We start from the raw sequence: 13679 nt of genomic DNA on the forward strand, positions 1-13679 counted from the left end.
AGGTGGATTGCCCGTCCAACGTGGACTTCTACGATGCGACAGTTCCAATCACCTCACCCAGCGCCTCCAAGCCAGCCTTATCCGACTCCTTTCTCTTCGTCCCTACAATGATCATATTCAAGCACGTCACAACAATCTCGTCAATGACCTGAGGGACAAAGGATACACCCGTGCTCCCTTCAAATACCAGCACATCGCCTTGCACTCTCGCAATCGTATGCTCTGGCTTAGCTTTACCACCCAATTTGTCCGTTAGGACCAGCCCTTCTTTGGTCCAGATCCAGTACCATTTTACGCCCGTCGCAGACTCGAAAGTTGGACTTGAGCTCGTGATGCCGTGGTCAGTCTTGATCTTGATGGCTCGACCATTCACCTCAAGCTTGTCGCCTATTCCTAGCCTCAAGGTATCCCCTTTGATGGTGGCCATTGGCGTAATCTCCCCGGCGCGGACCACTTCATACTTCGCAGTTCCACTAAGCGAACTCGACGCACTACTGGTCTTTGTAATGTTGAAGTATGGGACGCCGGTCCTTGCATCGATCACGGAATGCTGTGCTACCCTCATCGCAGGCGGCAATGTATTCGCGACTGCTGGTGCTAGCGCCTGTGGTTGAGGCATGAATGACGGCGGCAGCGTGGACTGCTGTCCTCCCGATGCCGGGTCGGGTGCTTGTTGTAAGGCTTTCCACCGCAGAAACTCCTCATACTCTGCTGCATTTGGGGGCCGCTGTCCGTACATCGAGTTGAGGCCGAATGGAGTCCGTCCGAATGGATTCAATGTGACTGTGGCTGGCTCTGCGTTCTCTGATAGATTGCAAGATAACGTCAGACTACGACACAAGTGTTCGGCGCAATTGACGTGGTCAGATCGTTCGGCAAAAGTAGGTGCTGTTGGCCGGGGATTAATGTGTGATGGCATCTTTCACGACAGCCTTTTTACAACTTCTGCTTTGGCCCCAGAAAGCGTATGAAGCAATACAACAGGGCTGAGCTGTCTTAGCCATGCTGCTTGCCAAGGGCGCTGTTGCTCGATAGTTGCGTTCGGTCCCCCAAGAGGTCGATCTTACCGTATGCTGTTCTATGTAGCGACAAAGCTCGAGTTGCACTCAAACATAGCCTATTAGTTACTATAATGCTGACATACTGCAATGCTGTACACGCCTCCGACTTCTTGACACTTCTTAAGAGCATCAAATACATGATAAACCTCACTAATCTCAGTAATCGTCACCCCAAACATATCGACTTGATTTTCGGCCAATGCTGATCGTGACGATAGGACTTATGGGATATCGGTATGAAGTAAAAGCTAAGGGCCTCTGAGGGTGCTCCAAGCGATGGGGTTCTACACTAGTCTTCGCCACTGCCTTGCGCCCAGAACGAGACGTGAGCTGTTTCGGTTGTCTTGTTTGTTATGGCCAGCCTTTTTAGATACTGATGGGTGCGCTTGCAAGCGAGCCAGCGCGGGTAGCTCGGTTACAACCGATAGCCCAAATGTTATTCCTGGACTGCATCTCCTGATTTCACGACGACATCACCATATGTGTAGTGACCAGGTGCAAAGGAATGACTTGATCAATCTGTGAAGACATGGCAGCTCCATGCCTCTCATCAATCCGTTCTTCCGCCTGCCCGGCCGCTGGACACGACGCCGAGCTCGAAAAGCACGTATGGCGGTCCAAGCAATAGCCATTCTGGCGATCCTCCTGGTCGTCCTGCCGGCATACGTGGTTTACAAGCCGCCTCGGCTTGTGGTCAATTACTTTCAGCGACGCTTCCCGCAAATGCTCTTCCACATCTCGACCGACAGAAAAATTGTGGCTCTGAGTATCGACGATGCGCCGTCGCAGCATACGTCCCAAATCCTCGATGTGCTCAAGGCAAATGATGCGCATGCGACCTTTTTCATCATTGGCTCGCAAGTCGCCGGACGAGAGAACTTAATCGATGAGATAGTGCGGCAGGATCACGAGCTGGGCAATCATGCCATGCACGACGAACCCGCCCTTTCGTTGTCAAACGATGTGCTCTACGATGAGATCAATGAAGTAGACGGGCTGATCCGCCAAGCTTACTCCACTGTAGGCAAGCAGCGGAGCAGCCATCTCTTCCGACCAGGATCTGGCGTCTTCAGTCAACGTATCCTGGATGTAGCCGCGAAGCTGGGCTACAAAACAATTCTTGGCAGTATCTACCCGCACGATCCGTTTATCAAGTACTGGAGGGCCAATGCGTGGCATATACTGAGTATGTTACGACCGGGTGCAGTCATTATTTGCCACGATAGGCGGAGCTGGACTATACCTATGCTGGAGAAAGTGCTGCCCGAGATGAAGCGGAGAGGGTATCAGGTTACGACAGTGACAGGGCTGTTGGAGGCAAGTGCTGCTGTGTGAAGGTTGGGAACCCAAGCTGCCTTCACCGTGCAGAGGATTATGGTGAAAGAGGATCGAATGGCAGAGACGTCATGCCAGACGCGAATTTTCCGTTATATAAGTGACAACGCCCGGCTTATTGCAGTAAGCAAGAGATATTCTGACTCTTGTCAACGGGTTCGGCCTAGATGTGTGATTGGTCAAACAATTCGGTCATGAACAAGGCAAGGCCACAAAAAAGAGTCAAGCACTAAAATTGGTCATGTTTCCACTTCTCTTCTGGTTATCATTCATAGGATCGAGAGATATCTGCACACGACGCTGGGTGTTCCTACATACACAAATTGCCAGATGGATGCTGCTGGAGCATGTATCGAGGTGCAAATTCTCTCCCCCGACCAAGAACGGTACTGCTTCCTGTCATGTCTTCTGCTTGCTATCTCGGCTTGCTGGAAGTCCTGCTTCCACCTTTAAACCTCCAAGCGACACAAAGGGCACTGGCGACGATATGTCAGCCACCCATGAATGCATCCACTGCAGAATGCGTGGCCGCAGAGCAAAGCTTCAGGCGGGCCGCGGGAGCCCAGCTTTTCCAGACAGATGGCGCAGATGAGACTAGATGACGATAAAATCGGCGACGCATTGTTCGTCTCGACGTCTTCCGAAGACGGGCTGGTCGAAGGACGCTATCAATGTCGAACGATTTCTTGTTGGGTGTGCAGTCTGGACAAGCGGTCGAGCGTGACGCCTTATAGAGCTCTAGGGCTTGTGCGTGCTGGTGCAGATATTGTTCTCGTAATTCAGGCGAAGCCCAATCAGATGCCAGTAGGCCTTGTTCTGGTGGACCGAGTTGACCGCAAGTGGTACGCATGATTTGCTCGAACGTCGTTGTCTGTATCGGAAGTCCGGGACAGTTCTGCTCAGTGGGCGCCTGCGCCAAAGTCGAAGCCTCAAGACTAGGCATTGAAGTGTTGCGGATGTGTACAATGTGTGGTGAATTGAAAAGTCCTCCAGGGATCTTGCGATGTCTGCATAATGACTGGGTCGCGACGCCTGGCAGAACTATATATCGCAAATCGACTTGCCGTCATGTCGATTGTGAGTCAAGTGTGGCCTGGTAGACACGGTCTGAGACTGTCTATACGACGGAACTGTCTGTTAGAGACAATGACCGGGCTGCTGCTTTATGCGCCTCGTTCTCGAGAAGTCCGCCATTTCGACCCATTCCCGCCCAGGCTCGAACCGTAATTGGTTGGGTTATGCGTCTGTGCTTGTGGTCGTCATTGTGTCAAATCAGTGTGTCGTATCCTGCTGAATACGCTGTCGATATCACGGTGTTGCTCCTGCAGCCATTCTTTGAAATTCCAGTTTCCCTTCTTCGCTCAACTCGCGCCCATCTTCTTCTTCAGCTTGTTCATAAATCCTCCACTCTCCTTCTTCTCCTCAGAGGAGTGCTTACTAGAGCTGTCGGCCTTCGACGCTGCACTATCCTCGGCTTTACTTGATGCAGGGGTAGTAGTCAGACCGGAGGAGTGATACATCGAATCAGGTGGCGCATGCGGCGGTGCCCATTCCTCTGCTCTGATCGTTCCGTTCGGAGGGGGGATCGCACGGACTCGTGGACTCAGACCAGGATGCTCTGGGGAAGCACTGCGAAATTGTCGACGCTCGGCTGCATGAACTGTATCGTTCATATTCCAGACTCTGTCTTTGCTCTTGGCTCGTCGTGCCTCCTCTTTCGACATCTGTAGTTCCGTGGGCGCTGTAGTGTTTCCATTGGTGTGCTGCGTTCGTCTATTGGACTGACCAGCTCGCTGCGCCTTCTGTTGAGCCTGCATCCTCTCCATCTTCTCCATCTGTCGGCGATCCATCTCCTCTAGCTTCGGCTCGAGAGTCTTGCCCATTGCCTAATACACGTTAGTTTTCACCACTCTCGGTTCGACTGTGGACTTACGTGTAGTCCGACAGCAACGCCTTCAAGATTCTTGAGTGTACTCTTCCATGCTGGTGCTGCTTCCCTACTCGCCTTCTTGAGCTCCTCCAATGCTTCCCACCTCTCGACAGTCTCTTTTCGTCCACGCTGTGGATCAGAGGCCTCTGCTTGTGGCGCACTTGGACCAGAGCCATTTGCCTGCGGAACGTGTGAAGAGCTCTTGCTTGGCTCGGGCTTGATGGTTTGCTCTTGATAGTAAGGCGAATTGTGAATCCTCTCTGGCAGATCAGTGGTACGGGATGTCGTCTGGTCACTCTCATGTTGAGAAAGAGAAGGACGTTCAGAGCCGGGAACAGCTTGTTGGGGCATCAAGTGGCCCGACTGAGAGGACAGTGGCTGCTGATGCTGCGACGTCGCTGCAAGGGAATCGCCAGGAGCTTCAGCAACTGGTGAACCATAATTGTTTGGACCACCCGGCGTAGGGACTTGACTCTGGTAGCTGTTGGCATGGCTCAGGTTTCCATTGCCGCGTCTCCGAGTCGTCGTTGTTGTGGTGGTGGTTGTCGTCGTGGTGACAATCTCACCAGTATCGTCGTCGAGCACTTCCCCCGTATGTCGATTCACGGCAAGGTTGCGACCACTGCTAACGCCGTCGATTTGTCCATGGTTCGGTACAGGGACGATTTCAGGTCGAGAGCTGCTAGCTGTAGATGAGGAAGCCGCATTTGTCGCGTTGCTGGCTGTGCGAGAGGATCCGACATATGCAGAATCCTCAGCACTGTCAGCACTCGAGGTCTTGCTGTTGCTGGCGTGCAATGCAGCAGGATCGAGTACTGAGGGCGGCGCCATGATTCAGTCGTTCCGGCAAGGCGACTTTTTGATGGACAGTTGAACATGTTACGAGGACGTTCACAATTCACATCGCGAGGCTAATTCAGAGCTCCTGAGCGAGAAGGCCTCCCCGAGATCGTCGTGCGGAGCATTGAATGCACAAATTATTGGCTTCTGTTGGTTCACCCCGGCTGGCCGCATCAATGACGCAGCGAGCTGAAAGATCGTCGACATTTCAGCGGAATCTCGTCCGATCCAGATCGATCTCACAAGGAGGGCCACAAGATGAACCACATCTCATCGAGCCGGGTGGTCATCTCAAGCGAAGCCTCTGTACGCTGAATCACCGGATGAGGCAGGATCAGGGCGGGAAGATGGTGCTGTTGTCCAGGATCAATGGACCACGAGGCCAAGCACATCACATCGATGTTGAGGTGTACAACAATCGCCAATGGTAAAACTGCTCGTCACTCATTTTCACTGGTGACACGATTCCACCAAGGCCAAAGATTATCAATTATCATCAGGATTGACCTGATATGACAGGATCGATGTTGATATCAGATCTTGGAGGACGTCGGCATCACCGGTCCTGAGGCGACCAGGCCGGACACCTTACTCGACCGGATTACATGAAAAGGTATGGCCGTCGTGTTGCGGTTCCGAGAGATCCTCATTTGGGCTGCAAGTTTTACCAAGTGCCTACTGATACGACGACGCCTTGCATCTCACCCAAACCCCATCCATCTCTACTAACACAATCCCAAGCCCAACCACCACCACCACCATCCCATCCTACCGTCGCGGAATCCCATTCGCCCCAGCACCCCCGGGCCCCGAATTGGCAAAAAGCAATTTAAACCCATTCTTCAACGCCCTCATATCCGGATACTTATTGCCCTTCAGCTCAAACGCATTCGGAATCACCTTGACCGGCCAATTGGCCAAGGGCGCGTCCCCGCCGGCTTTGAAGCAGAGGAGGAAGTAGCCCGGGTACTTTGTGTTCAAGCAGAAGGCGTACATGCTTCGGCGGGGGTTGGCTTCGGTGTAGGTGGTTAGCCATTGTTCTGCGGAGTAATGTTAGTCACTTCGTTATCACGGCACGCCAGATCGATGCAAGTATATCCCCTTACCAGTCTGCTGCCGCGACCCACTCTGGTACCGCTCATCCCCCATCATCTCCTCGACCTTCTTCGCCATCGTGCGCACATGCTCCGCAATCAACTCATCCAAATCCGAATAACTCCATTTGCCTCCAATCCTCAACACCCTGCCCACGGAAAACTCATTCTCCTTATCCAGCTCCAGCACATCAATATGCTGAAACACGCCCTCGTGCACCTTCCACGTCACGGCCAAATGATCCGGTCCCTTAGACGAAGGCCGGATGACGCACGATCCACGCCCAAGCGGGCCGAGATATTCCACCGCTTGAGCGCTGTTGAAGGGGCGGAAATCCGGGTGCTTGATCACGCGCTGCGCCCTCCCGGTCTCCTTATCCACGACCTTCCTGCTCTCCTTCCGATCCCTAGCCTCGAGCTCCTCGTCCCACTCATCAAGCCCATGGTCGAAATGCCTCCGGAACGGCTTCCTCATCTCCACCTCCCTTAGCGTCAACTCCGCCTCCATTGACTTCTTATTCAAGAACTTGATCTTGCCCCGGATAACCTGATGCGTGGTCCAGATATGTCTTGGCTCCCTCTTCCCGTCCTGCACATCCCGATAGATGTCCTCCGGGAACTCGGAATCGGCCACTGTGCCCAGGATCCCACAATCTAGTTTCGTCTCGATATGATCCCCGAAAGTCCTCTTGACAGAAACGGGCACTATCATGCCCTCCTGCAACGAATCCCGCGTCTCGCCAGTGAGCATGGTGAAGGTTTGCTCGGAGGAGAGGTAGTTGAAGTTGTGCCTCAACTCCTCATAGGCGACCTGCAACTCCGCGCGGATCGTCTCAAGCGTAGCTCGTTTCCGCTGATGCATCTGCTTCTCCAACTGATCCGCGTACTCCTCCAACACGAGATCGTTGACCCGATCAGTCTGCTCATCCTTCTGCAACCGTCGCACAACAGCCGAAGCCCCGTTCTCATCCGCCTCAGCCTTCACATCCTCCTCATCCAGCTCCAACGCATCCGCCGCGATCTTCCTTGCCAAGTCGTAGTCTTCAGGATGTATGCGCGTATTGTCCAAGGGATCAGCTTCCGGACCCTCCTGCTCCACGTCACCGTAATGAATGAAGATCGAGCTTGCGCAGTTCGTCCAGACGATCGGTCCAACAGCCTGTCGAAGATTCCTATCCACGTCGCCGACCAGATCCGCCCGACTCACGACCTCACTCCCATTCTGCCTGATAACATTGACCATATGTTTCGCCTTCCTCGGGCCCAACCCACAAACATGCTGCAGCAGATTGGCAGTATATTCGTCGCTAACAGCCGCGTTGATATCCACGCCAACCAGATTGACCATATCCTGAATAGCCGTGTTCAACGCCCTCAGCAGCTTATCCTCCGGAATAAGCTTCTGACTAGGATCAAAAGAGATACTCGTGATCCCACTGCCTAACGCCGCATACTCCTTCAGCGGGTCCTGCATATATCGTGCCAGCGCGACACAATACCTCGTCAGCGGCGGGAAAGCCGGGAATTCTTTCTCCGCAGGCTTGCTGGTATGGTATAACCGTGCGACCTCGTCCTGCACGATGACCACGTCCAACTCATCCTGTATCTCGCGGTCGGTCTCTCGGTCCTCGTACGTGGCGCCCATGAGTTGTTTCTCCTTGGTGATGGCTTGAAGGTCCTTGTACAGATTTCGCGTCTCGACGGAGAAGCCAGAAACGGCGATGACGTCTGGTTTGCGGCGCTCAACCAGTTCCACGAAAGCTGCGACGTCTTTGCCTTCTGGGATGTACTTCTCGGCATTACCCAGACGCAGGTCATTGAACTTGCCATTCTCCTGCACACGCCCGGATTCTTCCATATATGCCCAGCAGATTGCATCGCCCTTATTGCCTTGACCATTTGAGATGGCGAGGACACGAGGAACAGTGCCCAGAACCATACCGGTGGGTCGGTATGGCGCTTGATCAAGACGCTCGTGATATGCTTTGCGGCAGTCGGTAGCAATCCTGTTCTCGCACTCGTTCTTGATCGTGTCCTTAACACCTCGCGCAATAATTTTGTGAAGCTTCTCGAAAGCGGCATCAATACACTCCCGCCGCAGCTTATTCCAGGCATCTGCGACCTCGGAGAAATTGTCGCTCTCGATGGCGCGATACAGCTCATCCTTGACACGCTTATCCTTCTGCAGCCGGACTACCACTTCGATCAGACCGTCCTTCTCTGCCTCCAGCATCTTCAGGAAGAGCTCAGGTCTGTCAAAGACGATCTTGATCTCTTGATTGCGCAAGTACTTGAATTCGTAAGAAGGATGATCCTCATCGATGACCTTCGCACCCTTCTCGGTCCTGTGCACATCAAAGACGAGTTGCTCATAGTAGATCTTCCGCACATGTCGTCGCATACGCGGCGACATCACCAGCTCCTCGACAAACATCGCTTTCGCCGCTGTAAAGACATCCTCACCCGTCGTGAACTCCGGCGCCTGCACAAGAGTGTCCGCGAGATCATCCGGTCGCTGATCCGAATCCTCGGTGAAAGTGCGATTGCCGCCTCGCTCAGCATTACGCGCCACAGCATCAGCCGTGATACCGAATGCGCGGACAAGGTGGTAAGCAGAGCCTGATCGGACCTTATCCCACATACTCCTCGCACCTCTCGCACGCTTCTGAGTTCCGTTTGTCTCGGCTTGTTCAAGACTGATATCCTTGAGCTGTTGCGAAAACTGGAAATTGAGGTAATCCTGCAAATCCTGCAAGTCGTCGATGACGGCTGCAGCTGGTACAAGATCCTCGAAGACGGTGTCGTTGAAGTCTGTAGCAGTCTCCTTGATAGCATCAACGCCATTACGGATAGCTAGACGCTTCTCCTCGAAAGCGCGGAATTTGAGATCCTGCTCGAGGATGGTCCAGAGATCTTCCTGCCCAAGTAGCTTCTCAGCTTGTACCTTGTACTTTGGCGCGTCCGGATTGCCGGGTAGCGGGCTGAGGGGGATCTGCTCGGAGTGGATGAGATAGTCCTTTCGGTTCTGGAAGATGAATGGCGGCTCGAAGTCCTCGACATTCATGAAGTGAAGCACCTGTTTGACGGCGGCCTCGAACGGCTCCTTCAATCGGGGGTCCATTCGTCTTCGTGGCCAGAGAGTGGATGTTATCCACGCTGCCTCCTCGGCATTACGAGTTTCCTGCTCCTCTTCACTCAAATCTGCCAGATTCCTATATGGCTTCCGCAGCTCCTGAAAGCGTTCAGGTACGTCGGTACTCCGGATGACGTTATCACCCTCTGTGAGCATCTTCTCAGCCAGCTGCGAAGGCTCGAAGACATCCTTGAGCTCGTAGGTCTTCTCCGGGTCCATCGTGTCCTCGTTATGTGCCTGCTCTGCGTCCAGTGCCCAGCCAAACTCGTCGCCATCACCAAAAGCCACGCGCATATCTTCCAGAACAGCCTCACCCAGCCCCGAGTCCTTCAGATTCTGCAAATCGGCATAGCCGGCCCGTTTCGGAGCTCGAATACCAGCGTCTTCATCCAGCATACCCTGCTCCTCATCAGGAAACTCATCCTGCTCGATGAAGTCGTCCAGGTCATCGCCAGGATAGCCAAAAGTCCGAGCAGGACGAGCTGCACCATCCACCCCCTCCTCGTCATCTGAGAAGATGTCCTCCACCCCACGTGCCTCACTCACAGCCCGCTCCTCGCGATGCCCACGCTTCAGACGCTTGAACTTGCTCGGCTCGCCCTGCACCCTCTCATCCTCGGGAGCCGTGATACCAATGAGCTCCAGATCCTCCTGATCCAGCTGCTCTTCTTCCTCACCCTTCTCTTCGCGTCTCCGCTTGCGCTTCTCCCGCCTGCGCTCTTTCGCCTCCTCGTCTTCCTCATCTTCATCCACAATGAAGCCTTCCCGAATGCGCCGCGCCTCTTCCTCATCATCGTCTTCTTCCTCCTCACTCGAATCGTTCATATCGCCGTTGCGAGCACGTGATTTACCAGCACCGTTGACTGGCTCGCCTGTCTCGTCGTCCATTTCCTCGTCCTCGTCGCTGCCTACCGCGGCCGTGCGATCGAAGAAGTCGTCCATGGTTGCGGCTCACGAGCTCCAGCAAGGAGGTGTGCCGATTCAGTCGGTGATATTCGTACACCTTAACGAAGAAATTTGTCGAGAGTCCCCTGATATTGGATATAGTTGCGGACTCAAGAAGGATAGAGAGTACGAAAGGCGGAGTGACTGTCGAGTGCGGCTCGTTTGTAAAGCCGTAACGCAGCTCGCGACTTGTAGAACATTTGGACGCTAGTATTCAAACACGGGTCGTGCCGTCTCCACCGTCGCCGCAGATTCATGACCAGCTGGCACGAGGACAACTCGTGTCAGCTGATAACATCTGAGTAGAATAAAATGGCATTTGTTATGAAGTCCTACCTCTCAGTAGTATAGGACTAAGCAGTATTGAAGATACGCAAGCACGACTCTACCTGCACAAAACAAAGCAAAAATTCTAATCTAATCATACCTCGACTCGTGTCCATACAACCCCATTTCCTCCAACTCCCTAACCAGCACCCCCTCCCTCCCAATCCAAACCACCGGCCCCGTCTCCGCACCCCTCACCTCCTCCTCCTCCAACAATCCCTGCTCACTCGCCCTCAAAACCCCACTCAACCTCACCCACACACACCTTCGAATCCACCATTCCCCCTCCCCGATCATAACCTCATCATCCACATTCTTCCACTCCACCGAGTTATCGATCTGGTCGTAGATGCGCGTGATAGCCGGCTCCACTACATCGCGGTGTTGATCTCTGATGATGAGATGAGGACCGTAGCCATAATTCTTTTCCGCGATAGTAGCATTGCGGAAAGCCGACGTGCGATCCAAGCGCATATTCTGCTCCCGCTCATTCACCTCCATCAGTTCATCCACATCCTCCGTATAATCCGGCCGAGCCAGTCCACCATGATTGAGAAACCCAATCGTGGTATCCGTCCCCGCAGTACTAGGGGCATAGAACTGCACGGTCCGGGCCTCAACATCAATGGCATCCAGTAGTTCGCCAAGCTCAAACGAGCTATCAATCCCCAGCGCCAAAAACGCCACAAAGTTCGCCGGATCCTCTGTACGGCAGAAATCCACAATTCGGACCACCACCTCCACCCAATGCACAATAGCCAGCATATCCACCGTCCCCGCATGCTGCCGAAACTCCACCGTCCCCTTAATCCTCTCCTCCGGATGTCCCGAATGCAGATTCTCGATGTTCACGGCACTGTTGTGCGTCATGGGCCAGTCAGCCCGGGCGCCATAAGTGTCCAACTCCTCCACGAACGTCTCATCCAAAAGGAAGAACTTCTTCAATTCGGCAAAAGTCTTCATGTCCTCGATCGCGCGGAGCCAGTCGTAGAGGTTCGTGTTGGGGAGAGCGGTATGGTTATGTTGGTGGAACCAGGAGAGGGGGATATGCCAGTGGTCGAATTCGAATTCAGACGGGTAGAGGATGCGGTTCGTGGCGTGGATGCCATCTAATAGCCGTTCAAACGCCGTGCAGAACTGCAGCACATTCTTCGCCGTGCGGAGGGAGAAACTGCTCCCTTGCTGTCCAACATGGACATGGAACCCCGCGGATTTATTCAGCAAGAACCGACATCCCGCATTCTCAATCTTGGCCACCACGTCCAACACCCTCTGCACCTCGCCCCTCCAATCCTCCCGATCACCAAAGTAAAACTTCCGACTACTCAACTCCACACTCTCACACCCAAAACCCCCTGGCCACGTCGCCTTCTCCGCCACACTCTCCACCGCACAATCCTGACTAATCCTCCAATGCGTATACTCCTTCCCATGCTCCGCCAGCGTCAGATCGGCCACGCGCCCGGCTTCCCCGCCTATGATCGGGATATTGGCGCCGAGGAGGGCGTAGTAGAGGGCTTGCCAGGGTTCGCATTGGGCGTCGTTCCAGACGGCGACGAGTTCGAGTTCGATGCCGAAGGTTATCGGGGGGTGGTCGTGGTCTGGCATTTTGGTTTGGATCTCGTGACTTGCTGCTTCGATCGTTGTTGGTTCGAGTCTTTCGTTGGTTCAGTGTCGACATGAGTTTGACGCCTGCAAAATCGATGGTGTATGGCCGCATTTGGAATTCGGGACAAAGACATAGTATGCCGGAACTGGGTTTCTCTTCGAAATGTGACAAAGACGCCACTCCTCTCCTTTACCATCCTGTCTGGTATCGCTGAAAGTGGTGGCAAGATATGCCGGTTTGGTGTCCTGTAGTCAGCTATGGAACAGCAGTGACAGCGCCCTAGAAGCCTTTGATAAGTCAGCACGTCTGCTCAGTAAAGATCAAGTCTTCGCTAGTGAGTGTCCACCACTACAGACGGAGTCGTGGTGAGGAGTGCACAATGTGCTGAAATCTGTTTGGAGCTCCCTCGCAGAAGCGGTAAGTATGGAAACCGGCTGTACGTGTAAATCGCTCAAAAAAACCCAATCATTGTGATCGTAGGACAAACGCCAAGCATTCCCGACTGATGTGTGTGCCGGTTCACATCGCCATCTCAGCTTGTAACTTCCGCAACTCCTCTTCCTCATCATCCTCTTCCACTCTCTGCTGTCGACTCGATACTGCATCCTCGTTAGCACAACATCCACCCGCATCATACTTGAACTACACCAAAACTCACCAGCCCCAGTATTGACCGCCGGCATCCTCTGAATCTGATCCGACACCGGCACCGACCCGGTCTTCAACATTTTATTATCCAACTCCTCCTGCTGCAGCTCCGCCAACTCCTCATCCAACTCATCCTCATCCACCCCTTGTCCAATACTCCCTTGGGTCAACGCCTCGGCAATCTCCTCCGCGATCGCGTGTTCTTCCCGCAAATCCTCCATCGTCTGGTCCACTTTGTCGATGGTCAGGCCGCCGTGGATGTTCTTCATGGCTTGCTGGGCGTGTTTCATGGCGTCGAGGGTTTCCTTGTTGATGTTGGCTGTTTCGATGGAGGAGATTTCCCGCTCGACGGTGAGCATTTGGGCGGACGTCTGTTCGAGTTGGTGTTCGTAGTTTTTCTTCCGTCGGAGCGCTGCTTTGGCCACTGGAGATAGTATGCTCGTCAGTATATACTCTTCTTATGACAGCAGGTCGCGTGACACTTACCGCCCTTGTTGGAATTCACATTCTTCCTCGCTATCGCATCTTGCTCATCCATCTGGTTCTGTAGATGCTTCTCTCGCTTCGACAACATATCCAGCGTGCCTCGCAACCCCAGTATGGCGTTCTTGGGTGCATCCTTGCTCTTCGCTGCGTTCCCGCCAAACAGGCTGCCCCAGCCCCAGCCCTGAGACATACTGGCAGACAGGCGTGACTATCAGAGCCTTCGGTAGGGGGAAGAAGAGGGAGCACCAGTGGCGGCCGGAGCAGTGGTGTG

General features: G+C 53.8%; 6 protein-coding genes across 6 annotated transcripts; 1 reads left to right on the forward strand and 5 right to left on the reverse strand.

Moving 5' to 3' along the window:
* Positions 1-28: 28 nt before the first annotated feature.
* On the reverse strand, positions 29-919 carry LTS14_001277 (uncharacterized protein; the record flags this gene model as incomplete). The annotated part of the gene is made up of 1 exon (XM_064833986.1): positions 29-919. One exon carries the CDS (start codon positions 917-919, stop codon positions 29-31), a length of 891 nt encoding a protein of 296 aa, XP_064698947.1.
* A 682-nt stretch (positions 920-1601) lies between these two features.
* Positions 1602-2396, forward strand: LTS14_001278 (uncharacterized protein; the record flags this gene model as incomplete). The annotated part of the gene is made up of 2 exons (XM_064833987.1): positions 1602-2247; positions 2269-2396. 2 exons carry the CDS (start codon positions 1602-1604, stop codon positions 2394-2396), a joined length of 774 nt encoding a protein of 257 aa, XP_064698948.1.
* A 1361-nt stretch (positions 2397-3757) lies between these two features.
* LTS14_001279 (uncharacterized protein) lies at positions 3758-5157 on the reverse strand (the record flags this gene model as incomplete). Its single annotated transcript, XM_064833988.1, has 2 exons — positions 3758-4282; positions 4330-5157. 2 exons carry the CDS (start codon positions 5155-5157, stop codon positions 3758-3760), a joined length of 1353 nt encoding a protein of 450 aa, XP_064698949.1.
* Positions 5158-5934: 777 nt separating this feature from the next.
* SPT6 (Transcription elongation factor spt6) lies at positions 5935-10335 on the reverse strand (the record flags this gene model as incomplete). Its single annotated transcript, XM_064833989.1, has 2 exons — positions 5935-6206; positions 6273-10335. 2 exons carry the CDS (start codon positions 10333-10335, stop codon positions 5935-5937), a joined length of 4335 nt encoding a protein of 1444 aa, XP_064698950.1.
* Positions 10336-10755: 420 nt separating this feature from the next.
* Positions 10756-12273, reverse strand: LTS14_001281 (uncharacterized protein; the record flags this gene model as incomplete). The annotated part of the gene is made up of 1 exon (XM_064833990.1): positions 10756-12273. One exon carries the CDS (start codon positions 12271-12273, stop codon positions 10756-10758), a length of 1518 nt encoding a protein of 505 aa, XP_064698951.1.
* A 520-nt stretch (positions 12274-12793) lies between these two features.
* Positions 12794-13598, reverse strand: SNF7 (ESCRT-III subunit protein snf7; the record flags this gene model as incomplete). The annotated part of the gene is made up of 3 exons (XM_064833991.1): positions 12794-12873; positions 12933-13346; positions 13409-13598. 3 exons carry the CDS (start codon positions 13596-13598, stop codon positions 12794-12796), a joined length of 684 nt encoding a protein of 227 aa, XP_064698952.1.
* Between the last annotated feature and the right edge of the window lie 81 nt (positions 13599-13679).

This window comes from Recurvomyces mirabilis (genome assembly GCF_035927965.1).
Source record: "Recurvomyces mirabilis strain CCFEE 5264 chromosome Unknown scaffold_2, whole genome shotgun sequence".
NCBI lineage: Eukaryota > Fungi > Ascomycota > Dothideomycetes > Mycosphaerellales > Teratosphaeriaceae > Recurvomyces > Recurvomyces mirabilis.